The sequence below is a fragment of the Pseudorasbora parva genome, chromosome 19 (genome assembly GCF_024679245.1).
Source record: "Pseudorasbora parva isolate DD20220531a chromosome 19, ASM2467924v1, whole genome shotgun sequence".
Classification (NCBI taxonomy): Eukaryota; Metazoa; Chordata; class Actinopteri; order Cypriniformes; family Gobionidae; genus Pseudorasbora; species Pseudorasbora parva.
This window is the reverse complement of record NC_090190.1, coordinates 28156777-28173466: the sequence shown is the minus strand read 5'-3', so window position 1 is coordinate 28173466 and position 16690 is coordinate 28156777. Positions and strand designations below refer to the sequence as shown.

Here is a 16690-nt window from a genome sequence, read left to right as displayed (position 1 = left end):
AGATAGCATAGAAAAGATTTCTGTCTCTGTGTATACCTCATAAACCCCCATCTACAACCCCCCCCCCCCCACGCTGCACCCACACCCTTTTTGGAACAATAGTGACATTGAAAACAGCTTCTTCTTGCTTAACATTAAGCATTTTGTAAGAATGCATATAATTTTTTGAACTCCCAACAACCACCATTTTAAACTGATCATATAAAAAGCTACACATCGTTACACTTTCAGTCAGATTACATAGGAACTGAGATTAGTGTTGTTCACTAGCACGTGATAAAGATCCAGAAACCAATGAGGCAAGTCCACTACAACTTAACACTATAGAAGACATTTATAAAAAGAAAAAGGAAAGAAAATACACATTTATGGCAGAAAAAAAGGGCCAGGTTTAAAAACCAAGCTAGGGTCAGTACCATGAAAAGGTTGATTTAAAAAAAAAGGGAAAAAAAGAAAAAAGATAAGAGTTCCATCAAAAGATCCTTTTCATGTGCACTCGTCAGTATCCACATCACAATCCCTCTGTACTTGCATTTTTCCATCCAGGGCAAAAATAAAAAAAGGGTCATAGCAATTAAGGAGACCGACATCCACCACTTCCCGATAGATATCTCCCCTTTATCTGCGACAAGTGTATTGTGTGTCAGGCACTTTCTGAAACACTAGCCCACCCTCTGGCAAACCTTCCACGACTCTTCAAAATCACAATGCAGATTCATTCAACATACAGCTGTGGAGAGACAGAAGTACATTAACATTTATATTAAAACTTAAACAGAATGCAGTGAGTTTTGAAAGTCATCTTACCTTCAATACTTTTAGACCTCAAGTGTTTTAGAGGTCTGTGTCAAACCATGCCAGCTGATTGGAGTCTGTAGGGGGCAGGCCATCCATCAGGTCCTGAGCATGGCCCAAGTCAGGTAGTCCCTCTACTGGGTACTCTGCTCCAGGATGGTGGCCTCCCATCTCATGCTCCAGCATGCCATCCATACCAAGACCATCCTGACCATAGCCAGAGTGGAAAGAACGATAGCTGGGGTCTAAAAGGGAAACAAGAAAACCATAAATTGTGTGTAAACAAGTGTTCAAATAAATATTTAAATAAGACAATTACATGTTTAAATAAGTGAAAAAAAAATAATGTCTTACCATCTGGTCTGTATCCAAGTGGCTCTCCCTGAGCACCAATATCAAGACCTAGGTCACCAGTCTAAGACAAAAAAGAAAAGTCCATAAACTAGTGATTCATATCGTGATTGAGACCACTTCTCCATCAGTGTGTGGATAAAAGTTTGTACCTCATTCCAGGACATGGGCTCTGTTCTGAAAAGAGAGCTGGTAAGTTCCACCGAAAGACGTTTTTTGTAGTCCTGAGGCTTATCCTCTGACATGCGGAACAGCACTGCAGCAGCGTATGTTGCTATAGAGAAAAGTACATGACAGATTTAACATAAAAAAAAGGAAAGCTTTTGGGTCTCAGATCCTTTAGCTTGTAGCACAATGCACAACAAAGAACCAAAAAAAAAATATTTAAAAGGATGTGCATACAGATATAAAAAGCATTTGCTTTAAAGGGTTAGTTCACCCAAAAATTGAATTGATGTCATTAATGACTCACCCTAATGTCGCTCCACACCCGTAAGACCTCTGTTCATCTTCGTAACACAGTTTAAGATATTTTATATTTAGTCCGAGAGTGTATGGAAGTGTATGCACACTATACTGTCCATGTCAAAAAAGGTAAAAAAATAAATAAATAAATCATCAAAATAGTCCATATAGGACATCAGTTAGTTAATTAGAATCTCTTGAACCATCAAATATTTTGGTCCAAAAAGAAACTACAACTGCACTCCTATGATTCGGATTGAGTGTCAAACTGCGGAAATCATGCGACATTGGCGATACAAATCATGAAGCAATCTGCTGATTCACAACCATTTGAATCTTTGAGGATTGAAAACAAACAGGGAAGAGAAGACAATGCTGAATAAAGTTGTAGTTTTTTTGTACTACAATGTATTTAATGGTTCAAGAGATTCGAATTAACTAACTGATGTCACATATGGACTACTTTGATGATGTTTTTATTCCCTTTCTGGACATGGACAGTATAGTGTGCATACACTTCCATACGCTCTGACTAAATATAAAATATCTTAAACTCTGTTCTGAAGATGAACTGAGGTCTTACGCGTGTAGAACGACATTAGGGTGAGTCATTAATTACATCAATTTAATTTTTTGGTGAACTAACCCTTTAATGCTATATGGTATTTAACAGTCAATAGGTGGCAGTCACTCACCCACTCCCTCGTTTCTGGAGTGTAACAGCTCTGTGAGAGGAGCAGTGGCTCCTTCTGCTTCTATGGCCTCTGCCGCCTCCTTATCCTGAGCCAGCTCACACAACACTCCTGCTGCTACCCGCTGGATGTTCTCAATGGGGGAATAAAGCAGCTACAGAACAAGAGAAACGGTTAGAAACTAATAAATAACAGGGTTTACAAGATTTAAGTATCGCAGCCATCTTTTATGCTAAATTTGGAGGCGAATGTGTGTGTATGTAGGCAATTATAAAGCAAAGTCATACTTGTACAAATAAGGGGATGGTGTTGAGCCCCCTGATGACGATTCTGTTGTGCACATCTCTGGCCAGAATGTGAAGCGCACCAGTGCAGCCCTCCACAATCTCCTCCATTCGAACTCCCTCCTAAATATTACAAGTCAGACATTTAGTACAAAACATTTGTTTGTTTTTTTTCAAATGCCTTTCAACAGTTACAAAAAACAACAAATATTTAACGCACCACAAACTGTTGCTGTGTGCCGCCCATTGAAGTGCGTCTCTGGGTGTCCTGGTGTGCCCTCACCAGCAGTTGGACCAATCGAGGAATTGCACCCTGCTCTCGGAGTGGTGCATGATTGGCTGGGCATAGTGCTAGGTTTCGGATCAGACCGACTGTGGCCTACAAGGATTTGAAAAGACTTGTCAGAATGTGCAATTATATATTTTTAAAAATCACACAAAACTGAAAAACTAGACACTATCTAGCACTCACTTTAATTAACGGCCAGTGTGAGGGTGGGTGCAGCAGTTTGACCACTACAGGCAGACCATAGTGAAGACGCACTGCATTTTGGGCCATCTCAGCATCTTGGTGTCTGGAGGTGAGATGCCGTAGAGCACATACGGCAGGCTCAGTGATGTCCTCTCGGTCACCAGCCCTGAGAACAGTGCGGACCAGGGCCTCAATTCCTCCAACTTGGCAAACCATCATCTTGTTTTTGTAGTTGTTACATGTGAGGTTGGACAGTATGCCGGCAGCACACGTGACTACATTGATGTCATCAGAAGCAAGAAGCTGAACTAAAGTGCCAAGAAGTCCCTCCATCCCTTCCTACAACACATGAGAAAATGGGAAATTAAAATAAGTCCCAGCAGTTCATCAAAAACTAGAGTTTCCATTAAATCCAATCATTCACCTGCTTGGTGGCAGCATCTGACAAGTTTCTGAGGGTCCAGAGACAATTTTGAACCAGACGCTGGCTAGGATCTGTCAAGTGAAGGCCTAGAGCCTGCATACCCCCTGAAACAGAAGTTACATAAAAATAAAAAAAACATGCATGAATGGACACTTTAAAGGGAACAACCAGGCTCGGTTGGCTTCGACCAGGCTCGAACAAATACCTACCAGCCTCGACAATCGCAGGTTTGTTGCTAGAACAGACAGACAACACTTTGAGCACACGACTTGTGGTCCAGAGTAGTTTCTCATACGTGTATGTTCTCATGATGTTGACCAGAGCTTGAGGACCTCCACTGGCCAGGATGATCAACTGTGGTGGCAAGAGTTGAGATAAGAAGATGAATAAAATCACTAACACATCTGCATTGGTCTTGCTAAATGAGCAATAAAAATATACAGAACTTGCCTTGCTCTCCTGGTTGCCATATGCCAGGATCTGCAAGCAGTCTGTGGTGATGGCGAGGAATTTGACATTGGTTTTGTTGAGCAGGGCCACCATCTTCTGAAGTCCTCCAGCAAGACGGACAGCCATTTTAGCACCTTCCTGATGGAGTAGGAGGTTGTGAAGGGTTGTGATGGCATAGAACAGCACACTGTCCACAGGGGACCTGGAAACACAATCATGTAATCATTTAGTGGAGAACTGGTATAAGTAGGACACAAATCTAAAGACTAGTGCCTTTGTTCAGTGTCTTCATCTCTGTTTTTATGCAGCTCTAGTCAAGGCTTACAAAACGCTGCCTTTTTTGCTTTGGTGCCCTTACCCCAGCATTTTGACGAGTGCAGGGATTCCTCCTGACTTAAAGATGGCAAGAAGGCCCTCTCTGTGGTGGGACAGGTTGTGCAAGGTGCCAGCAGTGCAACGGGCAGTCTCCACATCATTGGTGTTCTGCATGGTCCTCACGATTGCCGACACCATCTGGGGGGAGCGCATAATGGCGTGGCGAGAGGCCTCTTTCTTGGAGAGCTGGTGCACCATCACTGCGGCTTTGTTCACCACCACCTGGACAGCAAGATTGAGTTTTAGGGTAATCGAGATGCGAGAATTTGAAACTGCTGGAATTTGGCAACTTGTCATTCATTATTGGGGTTTACTAGAAAGACTGCAGAGAGATCAACCAGAGACATCAACAGTCAAGGGAATAATTTTATTTTTAAATGATGAAATCTTTCAAAGTGACTCACTACCAGCCTCACATCCACAAACATGCAACGATTACCATGTGAAATTGACAATGAATCACCTGAACTGAAGTTTAGCTTTTGGATGTTGTCAGAGCAGTCACTGCTTCAAGTTTTCACTATATGGCTAAAAATAATCTTAATGAAGGTGCTTGCTAAAAGATCTTCCATTTTTAGCTTGAGCTGCAAATAAACATTCCCAGGAGCAGAAATGTCTTGTCAAAGGAAATTGCTATTTTGATGGCTTAAGAACACCTCAGGAAACAAACATCAAGTATTGGAACACTCCTAACCTGGTCCTCGTCATTGAGAAGTTTGGTGAGCTCAGGAATGGCTCTGGTGGCCAGCTCAGCATCATCCTGGTAGTTAATGAGATTGACAACAGCATGTTTGAGCATTTGGGAAGGCTCAGCCAGCCGCTGCACATTGGTAGGGTGCGCAGTGTCAAACTGGGTAGAGGCGATCTGCATGCCCTCATCAAGAGTCTCTGGAAACATGGCAGCACGGACACGCTGTGCACGGGTCATGGCATATTGGCCATCCAGGTCTAAGAGAGGAAGTTTGTGATTTAGCCAGACAGGAAGCAGGGAGGAATATATCCATGCAGAAGGGATTCCATTTTTTTTTCTTTTAGTCTAATAGAGGCAAAAGTGTGTTGGTAGCAAATACAGCCACATACCTGTCACCTGCTCGGGTGTGAAGGGCTGGTTGAAGCCCTGCTCCCACTCATAGAGCACCTGGTTGTCCAGATCCTCCTCTTCAGGGTTGCCTTTGCCTGAGAGAGATGGCGCTGTGGTGGTGGCCCCAGAGTGAATACCCGAATCCAGGTAGGACTGCTGCTGCCAGTGACTCACAGCAGCTTTACGATCCTGCTCCATGGCCATATCAAGCTCCATAAGGTCAGCTACAAGAGACCAATAAATACGACATTTCAATTTAATGTTGCGCCAGACAAATTTTTAGATGGCCTTTCCTCAGTGATTTGCATTTTTTCAAGGCCTGACAACTGATTGCCATATTAGCAAAGCCTACATTCAGAAAACCCCCCACAAAAAACCTTTAGGTTTATGTAGTAGTGTTATTTTTATATTCACCAAATTTTCTACAATTAGTACATAAAGGGGCATTTATATAGTGTTTGATATATTGGCTCTTTGAGGGTTAACCGAAATCATTCAGTAAATAAACCGGTTCTTTATCAGCTTATCTGTGTTTGTGTGTCTGCGTCACAAAGCACAGTCACAAGGCAAGCATGTTGATAAAAATGACAGGTTAATTTTGGAAAAACACTCACCCTGGGTAGCCATCGTTGTGTCAATCCCTCAGCCTGAGTGACTTCCAAACCTGTAGACACAAGTCGTCAATCAGGATAAAAATAAAACTACATAACAGAATAAGTCAACCATATAAAAGGTCAAGATGCTACATTTGACAAACTAGCAGTAACATTCGGCTTTCCCCCCTCAGACAGCAGCTGGTTTTAACTAGCGAGAAAGACACTAATCTTCATTACAGACCCTAAAGGTAGTGTAAATGGTGGGGAAACTCCCCTCATTTAGACTGTAGGGTGTCACGCGAGAGCTGGAGACAGGACGGTGAGTCATCTTGGCAATGCCAGTAAAAACATGATGAAGGGGTTAGTCAGTCAGCTTCATTCATCCAAAGCTCACGAGAACAATACAGCATAAAGCATCACAAATTATGTGATTATAAACAGCCCAAAGCCATGAAACAAACACTGTTGCTTATTAGGATCTTAACATCATGAAATCAGATTTACTTGTTCTCCTTAGGGCGGCTAATTTGACTAGAGGTTACAGGTTTCTTCCGGAATAGACCCAAATAACATCAAGAAAACAAGCATTAAGTATGTTTTCTTAGAAGCATTTCAACAATAAAATGGTGGCCCAAAATTGTCAGTTTCTGATTATAAATTATACATTTGTTAATTTAGGAACTCTAAGTAGGAAGTTTAACTTAAGTCACCAATAATAGATTCAGGGGGTGTAGCTTACTAAAGAAACAGGACACTAACTACTAAGTGACTTAAAAAGAATGATTGCTCCCTATGTGTACACAGAAAATAAGGCCCCAAAAAAGAAAGAAAGAAACTAAACCAACTAGACCATTTTTAAATCAAGCATTAAGTATTTAAGATGCAAACAGTGACAGTACATTTCTAATGGGTATGCACAGAAGACAGTCTTTTTCAAATGTTAAAAGCAGCTAGATGGAGTGCAAAAGAATGTAACAATGAAGGGAAGACAAGTTTTAAAAGAAGAGGTGGACTTTTAAAATAATCACTTTAATATTCAATGTATAAATTAAAGATAATTTTTTAAGTTACTATTACCAATTCTACTCCTCTCATTCTTATATTACTGATTCTTAAAGAGTTTCAGTCAAGAATTTGTTGTTTGATTACCATTAAACACAGTATACCGGCACTGATACAAAACACGCATTGTCTTCTTGACCATTTGCGTTTACCTAAGACTAGGGGTGTAATGGCACACGGTCGTACCAAACCATTTCAGTACAGGGCTCTCGGTACGGTGCACGTGTTCTGAACGGTTTGAAACACAATCTTGCAGAGTAGGCTTGTTTAAAGCACGGAACACACTTTAATCCAAATGAAATTCAAAAACAAGCATTTTGATGGAGTATGTACAGCATGCTTTCCACTCATTAACAAAACTGACTGCGGTGGAAGCAGAACAAAGGAATCCGATCATAGCGATGTGGATATGGATGCACTATCTCTGCAGTTCAGCATTTGAAATAGCACTTTTTACAATAAACTGCTTTAAAGAAAACAGCTTTACAGTATTAAATAAAATACAGTCATTCAGTAATGGAATGGATTATGTAATTTCTTCTTTTCTCTTACAATAATTGCCAGAATCTTGGCAGCGCTTTAATGTGATGTGACCGAGCACTGTATAGATGCGTCAGTTCAAGCGGCAACAAAAAAAAAAAAAACATTAAAAAACCCTATATGAAATGCTTATGGGTGCAATTATTTGATTAAAAACAAGTGGATCGACCAACATAGGCCAAACAGAAACAGATTTGCTATATGTGTTGAAAACAGGACTTTGACAGAACTGAGAACGCCAGCACCTGAGCACACAGCACTCCCAGTCGTCTAATATTTGTAAAATAAATTAAATACATTTCGAAATCAGATTTCAAAGTCAATGTGCCACCTTCAAAAGCATGTCTTAATTTGAAAATCAAAATATAATAATTCCGTAAAGGTTTCTTATTTAGTAAACAGCAATAATGGTCAATCACAACAAACAAAACTGTTTTAAAAAAAGTATTAAAATGTAAATTGTATTGATATGTACATTTGAAGTGAGTATCTTTTGTAACTTTATAAAATGCATTCACAGTTACTTCAACTTTACATCCTTGCTGAATAGGGCTGCAACAAACGATTATTTTAATAATTGACTAATCTACCGATTATTAGAACAATTAATCGGCTAATCATGGGTTATTGCCAATGCCATCTAATCAGTAAGTTTTGAACAATTCTTCAATTAGTTAAAACATTGAGGTATACATATTTAACTATAATATAAAAAAGAAAAATCACTTTAGCTTTTTGAAATAGTTTGTTTTAATGAACTTTGAACCAACTAAACAGTTCATTCTCTTTAAGTTCTCAGATTTCTGTCCAACTCAAATAACACACAAATGCTTTCTAGGCACTGTTTAAATATTCTGTTCTCTTCCAGTTGAAAAATAAAATCAGCTGCAATTCCTCTGACGAGAAAAGGGATCAATAATAGGTGCTGCTTAAATGGGACATTTACTTCAGGACACAAAGAATGGTAAAATATTAATCTGTAAACAAATACTACAAGAATACAAGTTACAATCTTTCTTACATGACAATTGAGCTGACAGATTCGCATTCACCTTTTAATTAACAGTATGAAACCGTAACTGACAATAATGATCTCCTTATGCAAGTCTTCATGCATATGGAACAAAACACAGGCAAGTGATATATCTAATAGTTTTACAATAAGAACCCCTGACCTCGATCAATCTTTTTTCTATCCAAAATAAATTACTGTAATTGTAATTTATACTTTAATCATTATTATTATTAATAATATTGCCTTCTCCAATAGTCGTGCTCCATTAAAAGCAAGTTGCCCCTTGCATGTATTGCACACGACAACATTGTTCGTAGTTTTGTGAAAGTTTCGCACACTTTGCCAGATCGGATTCATTTGCACTGTCATAATATGCACGGTTCATTTTACCGCAATGGCATTTGTAAGGGCTGCATTACACTCTAGCACCACAGCGGTCAAATCGTGATATCGCAGGCCCTTACATTAGGTCACGTGAGATCAAACGAATACTCGACAAAGATATTTGTGTACAATTTTTTATTGTCGACTAATTGCTTCAGCCCTATTTCAGCTGAATATGAAGTACTTAAATAGTGGTGTATAAACAAATAGTAAAAATTCACAAACGTTGCTACAGATAATGCAAGCGTTTGAAATTAAATCACAGTGCTGTAATGACCTCTGTAAACCTAAGTTTCACGCAAAGCCTTAGGCGAAGGCCACCAGTTCATGGGGTAGGACATATTTAGCGTGAAGAGATGCCACAAAAAAATGAAAGCTGTCAGGCACTCAGAATGCGAAAGGTTTCCTCACGCTGGCCTTAAACCAGAAAGGATACGTTTAATTTCCATAGGAAACTGCTCACATCTACATCAGGGATGATCTTTTTTCCTGCACGAGACTTCAGTGCACAGAGCAGCAATTAAAATCAATGAAATGAGTCCAAGATGCCTTCTTGACTCAGAAACTTAAATCGGTCTAAAACAACATCCTTATTTATAATATTATTTATAAATTCTTCAGAATAAACAGGTTAATTAATAGCCTTAAGGATTAATGGGGGACACTTTCACAGAAGTATCTAGGAATCGGACAAGCCTCGGAAACGGAAATGGTGACATAATCTGGCTTCCTGCTGCAGTGAAAAACAACAGCTCTCGCATGCAGGTCTCAAAAGAGCTGATGAGAGTCATGATATTGGGGTAAGCAAGAAACCGACAGCTCCATTTCCAACTAAACCAGACATTCAGCAACAATCAATGTGGTTAATCGGACCACAAAAAAACGTCATCCAAGCACTGATTTAGTGCCGTGGAAAGGAAGAGCATCATCAATAAAACAAGACAACAAGGGGGAAATTTGAGTTCTCATGTTTTCATGTCCTCATAGCGAGACAGCAGACGCTGAAAATACCATGACAAGCCTCAGCGAGCATATTTTCTGAGCAACTAAAAATGCTTAGATTTTTACTCAGAGAAACAGTTTTGCTCTGTCTTTCATTTCAGCTTACTCTAGTGAAGGCGCACAACTCACCATTGCTTTGCAGGTGTGAGAGAAACACTGCACTCTCAGAAAAGAGAAAGATTCTTAAATAACAACAGAATCGATGTGCGATGTGTAAATGATAAATATTCTGCTTTTGAAGAACAAGCAGAAGATATGCAGGTTGTCCGGCAGTGAGCGGGACTGAGGCGCAAAAAGCAATCTTCTATTTTCTATCAAAACAGTCCCCGTTTTGATTTCAGGAAATCAGTTTGAGGGAATGCTGACAATGTGATTACAATGGGATTTCATGAACCCACCAGCTCAGTTGTGTGTTGTACAAGTTTAACAGTAGAATTATTTTCACAATCAGTGTTTTTGTAAAAAAAAAAAAAAAAAAAAAAAATTGAGCACCACCACCTGTCCTAAGTTGAAGTGACATACGCTTTCATAGAAAATTAAGTTAGTTCTAATTTCTAATGTTCTATCATTAAACGGTGCTTGATAATTCCAATATAATGCTTGATTGGGTGGAATCATGTGTATTCGTCCTGTCAAACGATCAATTGTGACTAAATCAAGTGCAAAATAAAAGTTCATGTTTACACAGTACACCCCTATATTATGCATTAGTGTGTATGCATATAGTAAACACTTATTTGGAAGGTGATTTAATTGCAATTAATTGTTTGACAGCACTAATAATTATATATAAAATAGTAGCTATATCAGTCTGGAGTGAAAAAAATGATTCTATTGCAAAAGAGCGCATAGAGGGTTCAAGCATCACATCTACTCAAGTATGTACTCAATCCTTATTACGCTGTAAATTCCATTTTATGTTTGGATTCCAGAATCATTTGGCTTTAAAGGTCCCGTTCTTTGCGTGTTTTCGAAGCTTTCATTATGTTTACAGTGTGCAATATAACAGGAGTTCATGTTTCATGTGTAAAAACAGTATTTTTCACACAATTTACTTATCTGTACACCGCTGTTTTCTGTCCTAAAAACGGCCTGATGATTTCCTTGTTCTATGAAGAATCGCGAAGAACAGGACCTTTAAGTTATAAACAGGACACTACACAAGAGGGATGATGTTCTCAAATATAGATAAGTGTTCAAAGCATTTCTTTTGCAGCCACTTTTTTTGCAGATTGGATATCCATCCTTGAGGACCACCACCCATGACTTTTTTATATCCAAAGTATTCCCATACTGAAAATATGAATTTGACAGGACAGAGATTAGGTTTAAGGAATAAGTCGAGTGTCTAAGCAAGTGGAAAGTTACTGTGGAAGTGGAAAGTGTGCAGGTACTGTTGATTAAAATGCCAAATTTGGTATTAGATTGGGGGAGGAACTTAATAGGCTTAGACTGGGTGCTGGAAACCTAATCCATTGTCCTAATGATGAAACCAGAATTAAAATATCCATGATTCTGAAGCTGAACTTATTTTAGCTTTACATTAAAAATAGTCTAAAATAATTTTAGACAAATACTTGCACTGTCACAGACTAGATATCGGTAATATTTTAATGTAGTACTGACAAACAAATTTTCCTCCCGCACAATTTCTCTTTTGTGAAGTATACACAATACAGATGGTCACAAGCCACAATACATATTGTTGCATTTTTGTTTTGTTTCTGTTGCATTGTTAAACCCCTAAATCCTAACATCTTGTACTCTGCAGTCAGCCGGATCCAGGCCATATCTAGACCAGATAGTGGACCTGTGTCTGGACATGACCAACGCATCCCTGAAATGTCTGCAGAGAATGTGTCAATTAGGCATGTGCCGATATCAATTTTTTTAATGTTGCGATTAATTGCTGAAGCTTTTATCACTGTTTACGATATCACGATATTGAAATAAGTTGCAAGCAAAAAAAAAGTTGTCATAGTATAACAGCTTTAAGAATTTTGTAATAAAAATAACTGACTGCTTAAATACAATACAATGCACAAAATATATAAATGTAAAATTTTAAAACACATTAAAGTGCAAAAGAATTAGGATATAAAGAACATGTAACATTACAGTAAGATCTCATTTAATGCATTAACAAAATGTTTTAGCTTAGCTCCATTAAAAAAAGTTTTGATTTTAATGTTATTAAACAGTAACTAAGAAATTAACATTAATGAATTCTTTATAAGTATTTTTCATTGTCAGTTTGGTAATAATGAATTAACATGTAATTAAACCATACGTCTCAGTTTTACTGAACAATAACAAATAATCAGAAATCGTTAGGGCATGTTGTAGTCCAGATTAAAATATAAAAATGTTTAAGTTTGAAAATAAAAGGCCTATTTATTCTTTAAGTATTAAGTGCTGTGATGAACAACATTGAGATTACAAAAATGAACGGTTTGGAGCATTTAAAAAACGTCACTAGCGCGGTTGCTTTTGTTTGCGGGGTTGCCCGGGTAACCGCGGCATTCTGCAGTTCGATCAGCACCCTCTGCTGTCATTGAACTTGCAATTCATTCAGCGAGTGCCTCCTTCATTCGTTTAGCCATTTGCTTCTCAAGCACATTTGGCTTGTTTACAATACAGGAGTGTTGAGCATTTTATACAGTTGATGAGCAAAATATTCTTAAGTGCATTATAATTTTTTTTAAATTAATTATTAATGGCATTTTGAAGTGCCCATGATAATGCCATGCATATTCATTACCGTGATATAATCGCATACCGACACATGTCTAGTGTCAATTAAACGCTGCAGACACGACATCCTCATTAAACCAGTCTCTGGCGTGACAACTCCAATCTTTTGAATATTTATTTAACCATTATGACTATTGACCTGTAATGTTGCCAGAATCATACTCGTATACAATTTGTTCGTTGGCCAGAGGAGAACTGGCCCCCTGACTGAGCCTGGTTTCTCACAAGGTCTGCATAGTGACTTGACTATATGAAATGTAAATATACGACATAAGCACATTGCAGGGAATTCCAAATTAATGCATTTGTCAGGAGAGCTGAACTTCTAAAGATATCCCATGGTAATCATGGGTGCAGAGAGACTGTGAATCAGAACACTGCTCAAGTCACATGCACTCCAGAGCTCTTCAGCTAAATTGCAACCTTCTGCAACTAGGTTAAGTGCTGGTTCTCAGCTGGAGGAGCATCCAGGCTGTCTGAGAACATATGGTTGAGTGAGAAGTGAACAGCTCTTAGTCATGTGGAAACTTTAGAATCACAATGTCATCCCTTCACAGTCAAGAAAAAAAAAACATTTTGGTACATACACCCATTTATAGCACTACTGTAGCAGAACTTCAACACAACCTTCAAAATATAACATCAAAAGCCACTTTCACATACAGGCATTTAAAGAAAACCTTATGATAACATCCTGGAGTTAGCACTGGACATTCCTTTCCAAAGTGTATGTCTGCATAACACAAGAAACAGCACTTCAAATACAGGCCTGCACTGAAAGACCCCGCTAGCGGGAAATACAGCGCTGTGAAGCCATGCCAAGGTTAATAAATTAGGCTTCTTAAGGGTGCATGTGAAGGGAGATGGTTTGATTTGAGAGCAAACAGAGGCAGCTGTAGTAGTTTATGCAAAATGCATCATCCTCCACAGTGGTGAGAATGACCTGGAACTAATTTACCAGACAATAAACACCGGAGGAAGTCAGACAAACTCACAGGGTTTTCTTTGCGGCACCAGTCAGCATTCCACACAGGCGCACGGGAGGCGGACGTGCAGACGAATCAGTGTCATTATGGGACGGATTTGGAAACCAAACCTTCAAAGTAAAGGAAGGCTGCCCGATTAGCACTCTTAATGGGCTTTTTTAAAAGTGTATTCACTGTATCCCGTTAACAAGCAGATACTTTTCTGCAGAGGGCCAGTGCATACAACGCAAGTTTAAGTTAACTGGTCAAAAAACTATACTATGAATAAAATGAAATGGCCTTTCAAGTTTTTCCAAACTCATGTATTGTTTGATGACAAGGCAAATGCAATGATTTCAGGCAAAACTGCCAGGTCCATTCACACCAAGGAGGACTACAACTATAAAGTTAATATTCATTCTAATTTTGCAAATAGTTAAATCAATACCACTAGGCTTATAGCCACAAGTCTGCGTCACTGAATCGGTTCCATAAAATAAGAGTGATCTTTTGTCAGTATTATACACGATGAAGCATGAAGGCCAAAATTGACAATTTTCCTTTTTGGTTAAACTATCTGTACGATCTTTTGATGTGGAAAATTAAATCATTTACAAAAGCAAACGAGTCAAGTAAAAAACTATTCGAGCAACTATGCTTTTTTTTTTTTGCAACACAACAATAGGCAACATCCGGTCAATTAGTAAATTATTTTTAGACCACAGGTTCTTCCACAAAACCACCATTTCTGCGTATTATGGGAAATCAATGCGGTTTTTTAAAAAGACTACTGCGGGTATTTCCCGAACATACGTTCGCCTCTAGACAACACGACCACACACGCGCAATCGTGGAAAAGTTTCGACCTCTTCAGTTTCCTTTCCACACAGCGCACGGTGCCGACTGACTTTAGCCCCGCCCACTCTTTCTACAGCGGATGCGCGCGGTGGCTGATCTAAGGTCAGTTTTGCCGTGACTCTCAAGGTGGGTACGTCTAACTAAAGTGTGTGAAACAGCTGTTCTAGGCTCTGGGAGCCGAGAAACCCGAGCCCCTCCTAAAGCACGCAGGAATTCTGCCACCGGCTCCTTTGTTTCAGGAAAAAGCAATGAACCCTGAAATATTTCGCCTTCTCAAGCTTAAAAACTTGCCTATCAGATGACACCGAAATGTATCCAATTATAACATCACACTGGATGAGAAAACACCACGATAGTTATTGTAGCCAAAACTTACTTTCTCCTGACAAGCCCATCATGGATATCCACGAACACCGTAACTTACGTCTAGTTAGATGGGTTGTCAAGACTGCAGTTAATGAACATAACTAAGTTTGTTTGAATAAAACTCATTTAATTTTCACAGTTAAAGGTTCACGTTGCACTTAAGAAAATAAAGTTGTGCGATAGAGCAAAAAAAAAAAAAAAATGAGAAATTTGATTTCCTTCATTCTCAACTGATAAACCTAGTGCATTTCTAGCTGACACACTTGTACCGCACCAATCTTACAGACCACAACCTAAATAATTGGCCTAGTTTTTACTATAAATTTGAAAATGTTCGCAAAACACAAAAACAAGTAAAAACTCCCCGGTATAACAGTTACCTGACGACATAAACCACTGAAGGAGAGGAAACAAAAAAATACGATGTGGTTACAAAAACAATGGGTAAGTTACAACTTGCGTGTCTGGAAAACCAACACGTGAAGTCCCCAAAATCATACGTGTATTTATGTTTTTAATCATTTTAGTTTATCTATTGAGATCTGCTGGTTTGCTGTTAGCTCGACCACATAACGTAACTGAATGAAGGCTAACATTAACTTAGCTAACGTTAGCCAGTGTTTGCGAAGCTACCGTAAACAAACACAAGAGTCAATGCGTGTCGTGCATAAACCTGCAACTTCCTGATAAAACAAGTATAAAACAAAAAGGAAAGACATCTCAACCAAGCGTTTTAAAACACTCAGGTATCCGAAGGTATACCCAACCTCGCATACCAGTCTCGCATGGAAAACCACGGGAAGATCCTCCCGTTTCTCCAATCAAACTATTTGGAGTTTAATCAATCCTTATTTAAAAAGCTTACCTGAAATTAAAACGAAGAATATATTTTTTGGCCGGCGAAGGCTGACCAACGCGTCGGTATTCTAATAGGAATGAAACAGCCAAGCCAAGCCAGCCGGTGAAATTCCCGGACGGGTAGCTGTTCTCCTGCGTTAGCGGTGCTGCAAACCTTCCGCGCCGATGTAGATCTAGACCTTAAAATGGCGTCGCTCAGACGCAGTTCTTATACGAGGAATGCAGTTTATGTATCCTACCGCACATGAAAAACTAGGGCGTAGCAGCGGCGAGTCCAGAATGAAGCTTAGCGTTAGTGTTATATTTATATGTTGACAGGTGATAATCAATGATTATTGTATCATATGTAGAGTACTTAGTCTAAGGTCTGGATGTTTTTAAGTCCACAGAGGGAATGTGGTATGCGCGGAGTAATATAGCAGCTACAGGAAGGGCGAGGTGCGTCCATTAGGTTGGAATGTGGGTGTTTTGAATGGGATGTTGGGAGCAGCTATACAAAGGTAACATTTGTATTAGGGATGCAGGAAACGCTGCTCCTGCTGCAGGACGGTTAACTTGAGTTACAATTTTTTTGTTTCTTTTTTGTAGGCTAGTATAAATAATGCCTTCTACCTTTCTTATGTTTTAATCTTTTATAATGTGAGGACATAACGAGCAATGAATCCTGTAGGCTAATAGTTTTGCTCATGCAATGGACCATCATCTTCTAGCCCTTCAGGTTTTCACTGTAGCCTATTTTTTTGTGGTTAATAAAAATGTAATTTAACTGGAAGTGAGTCCTGAAAAAATAAATACCAATAATTACTTCTACACAATCTGCTATTTGTTTTGACACTTATTGTTTTCATTTTTGTGATTTTACATACTAGCTACTACTACTACTACTACTACTACTACTACT

The 16690-nt window shown here is 39.0% G+C and overlaps 1 protein-coding gene across 2 annotated transcripts in view; it reads right to left on the bottom strand.

Moving 5' to 3' along the window:
• Positions 1 to 315: 315 nt before the first annotated feature.
• The window catches only part of LOC137048507 (catenin beta-1-like), a 32768-nt gene continuing 16393 nt past the window's right edge, over positions 316 to 16690 (bottom strand). The window contains exons 1-16 of one of the 2 annotated variants that reach the window (XM_067426739.1): positions 15797 to 15975; positions 6004 to 6053; positions 5389 to 5613; positions 5003 to 5256; positions 4292 to 4530; positions 3934 to 4135; positions 3693 to 3837; positions 3484 to 3587; positions 3060 to 3398; positions 2808 to 2966; positions 2591 to 2710; positions 2307 to 2457; positions 1299 to 1420; positions 1150 to 1210; positions 808 to 1040; positions 316 to 730 (exon numbers count right to left, since the gene is read on the bottom strand). In XM_067426739.1, coding sequence (XP_067282840.1) covers positions 835 to 1040; positions 1150 to 1210; positions 1299 to 1420; positions 2307 to 2457; positions 2591 to 2710; positions 2808 to 2966; positions 3060 to 3398; positions 3484 to 3587; positions 3693 to 3837; positions 3934 to 4135; positions 4292 to 4530; positions 5003 to 5256; positions 5389 to 5613; positions 6004 to 6016 — 2340 coding nt within the window. In that variant the 5' untranslated portion in view covers positions 6017 to 6053; positions 15797 to 15975 and the 3' untranslated portion in view covers positions 316 to 730; positions 808 to 834. Of the gene's footprint in view, positions 731 to 807; positions 1041 to 1149; positions 1211 to 1298; positions 1421 to 2306; positions 2458 to 2590; positions 2711 to 2807; positions 2967 to 3059; positions 3399 to 3483; positions 3588 to 3692; positions 3838 to 3933; positions 4136 to 4291; positions 4531 to 5002; positions 5257 to 5388; positions 5614 to 6003; positions 6054 to 15796; positions 15976 to 16690 lie in introns of those variants that run through there. The other variant, XM_067426740.1, reaches the window with a different exon arrangement.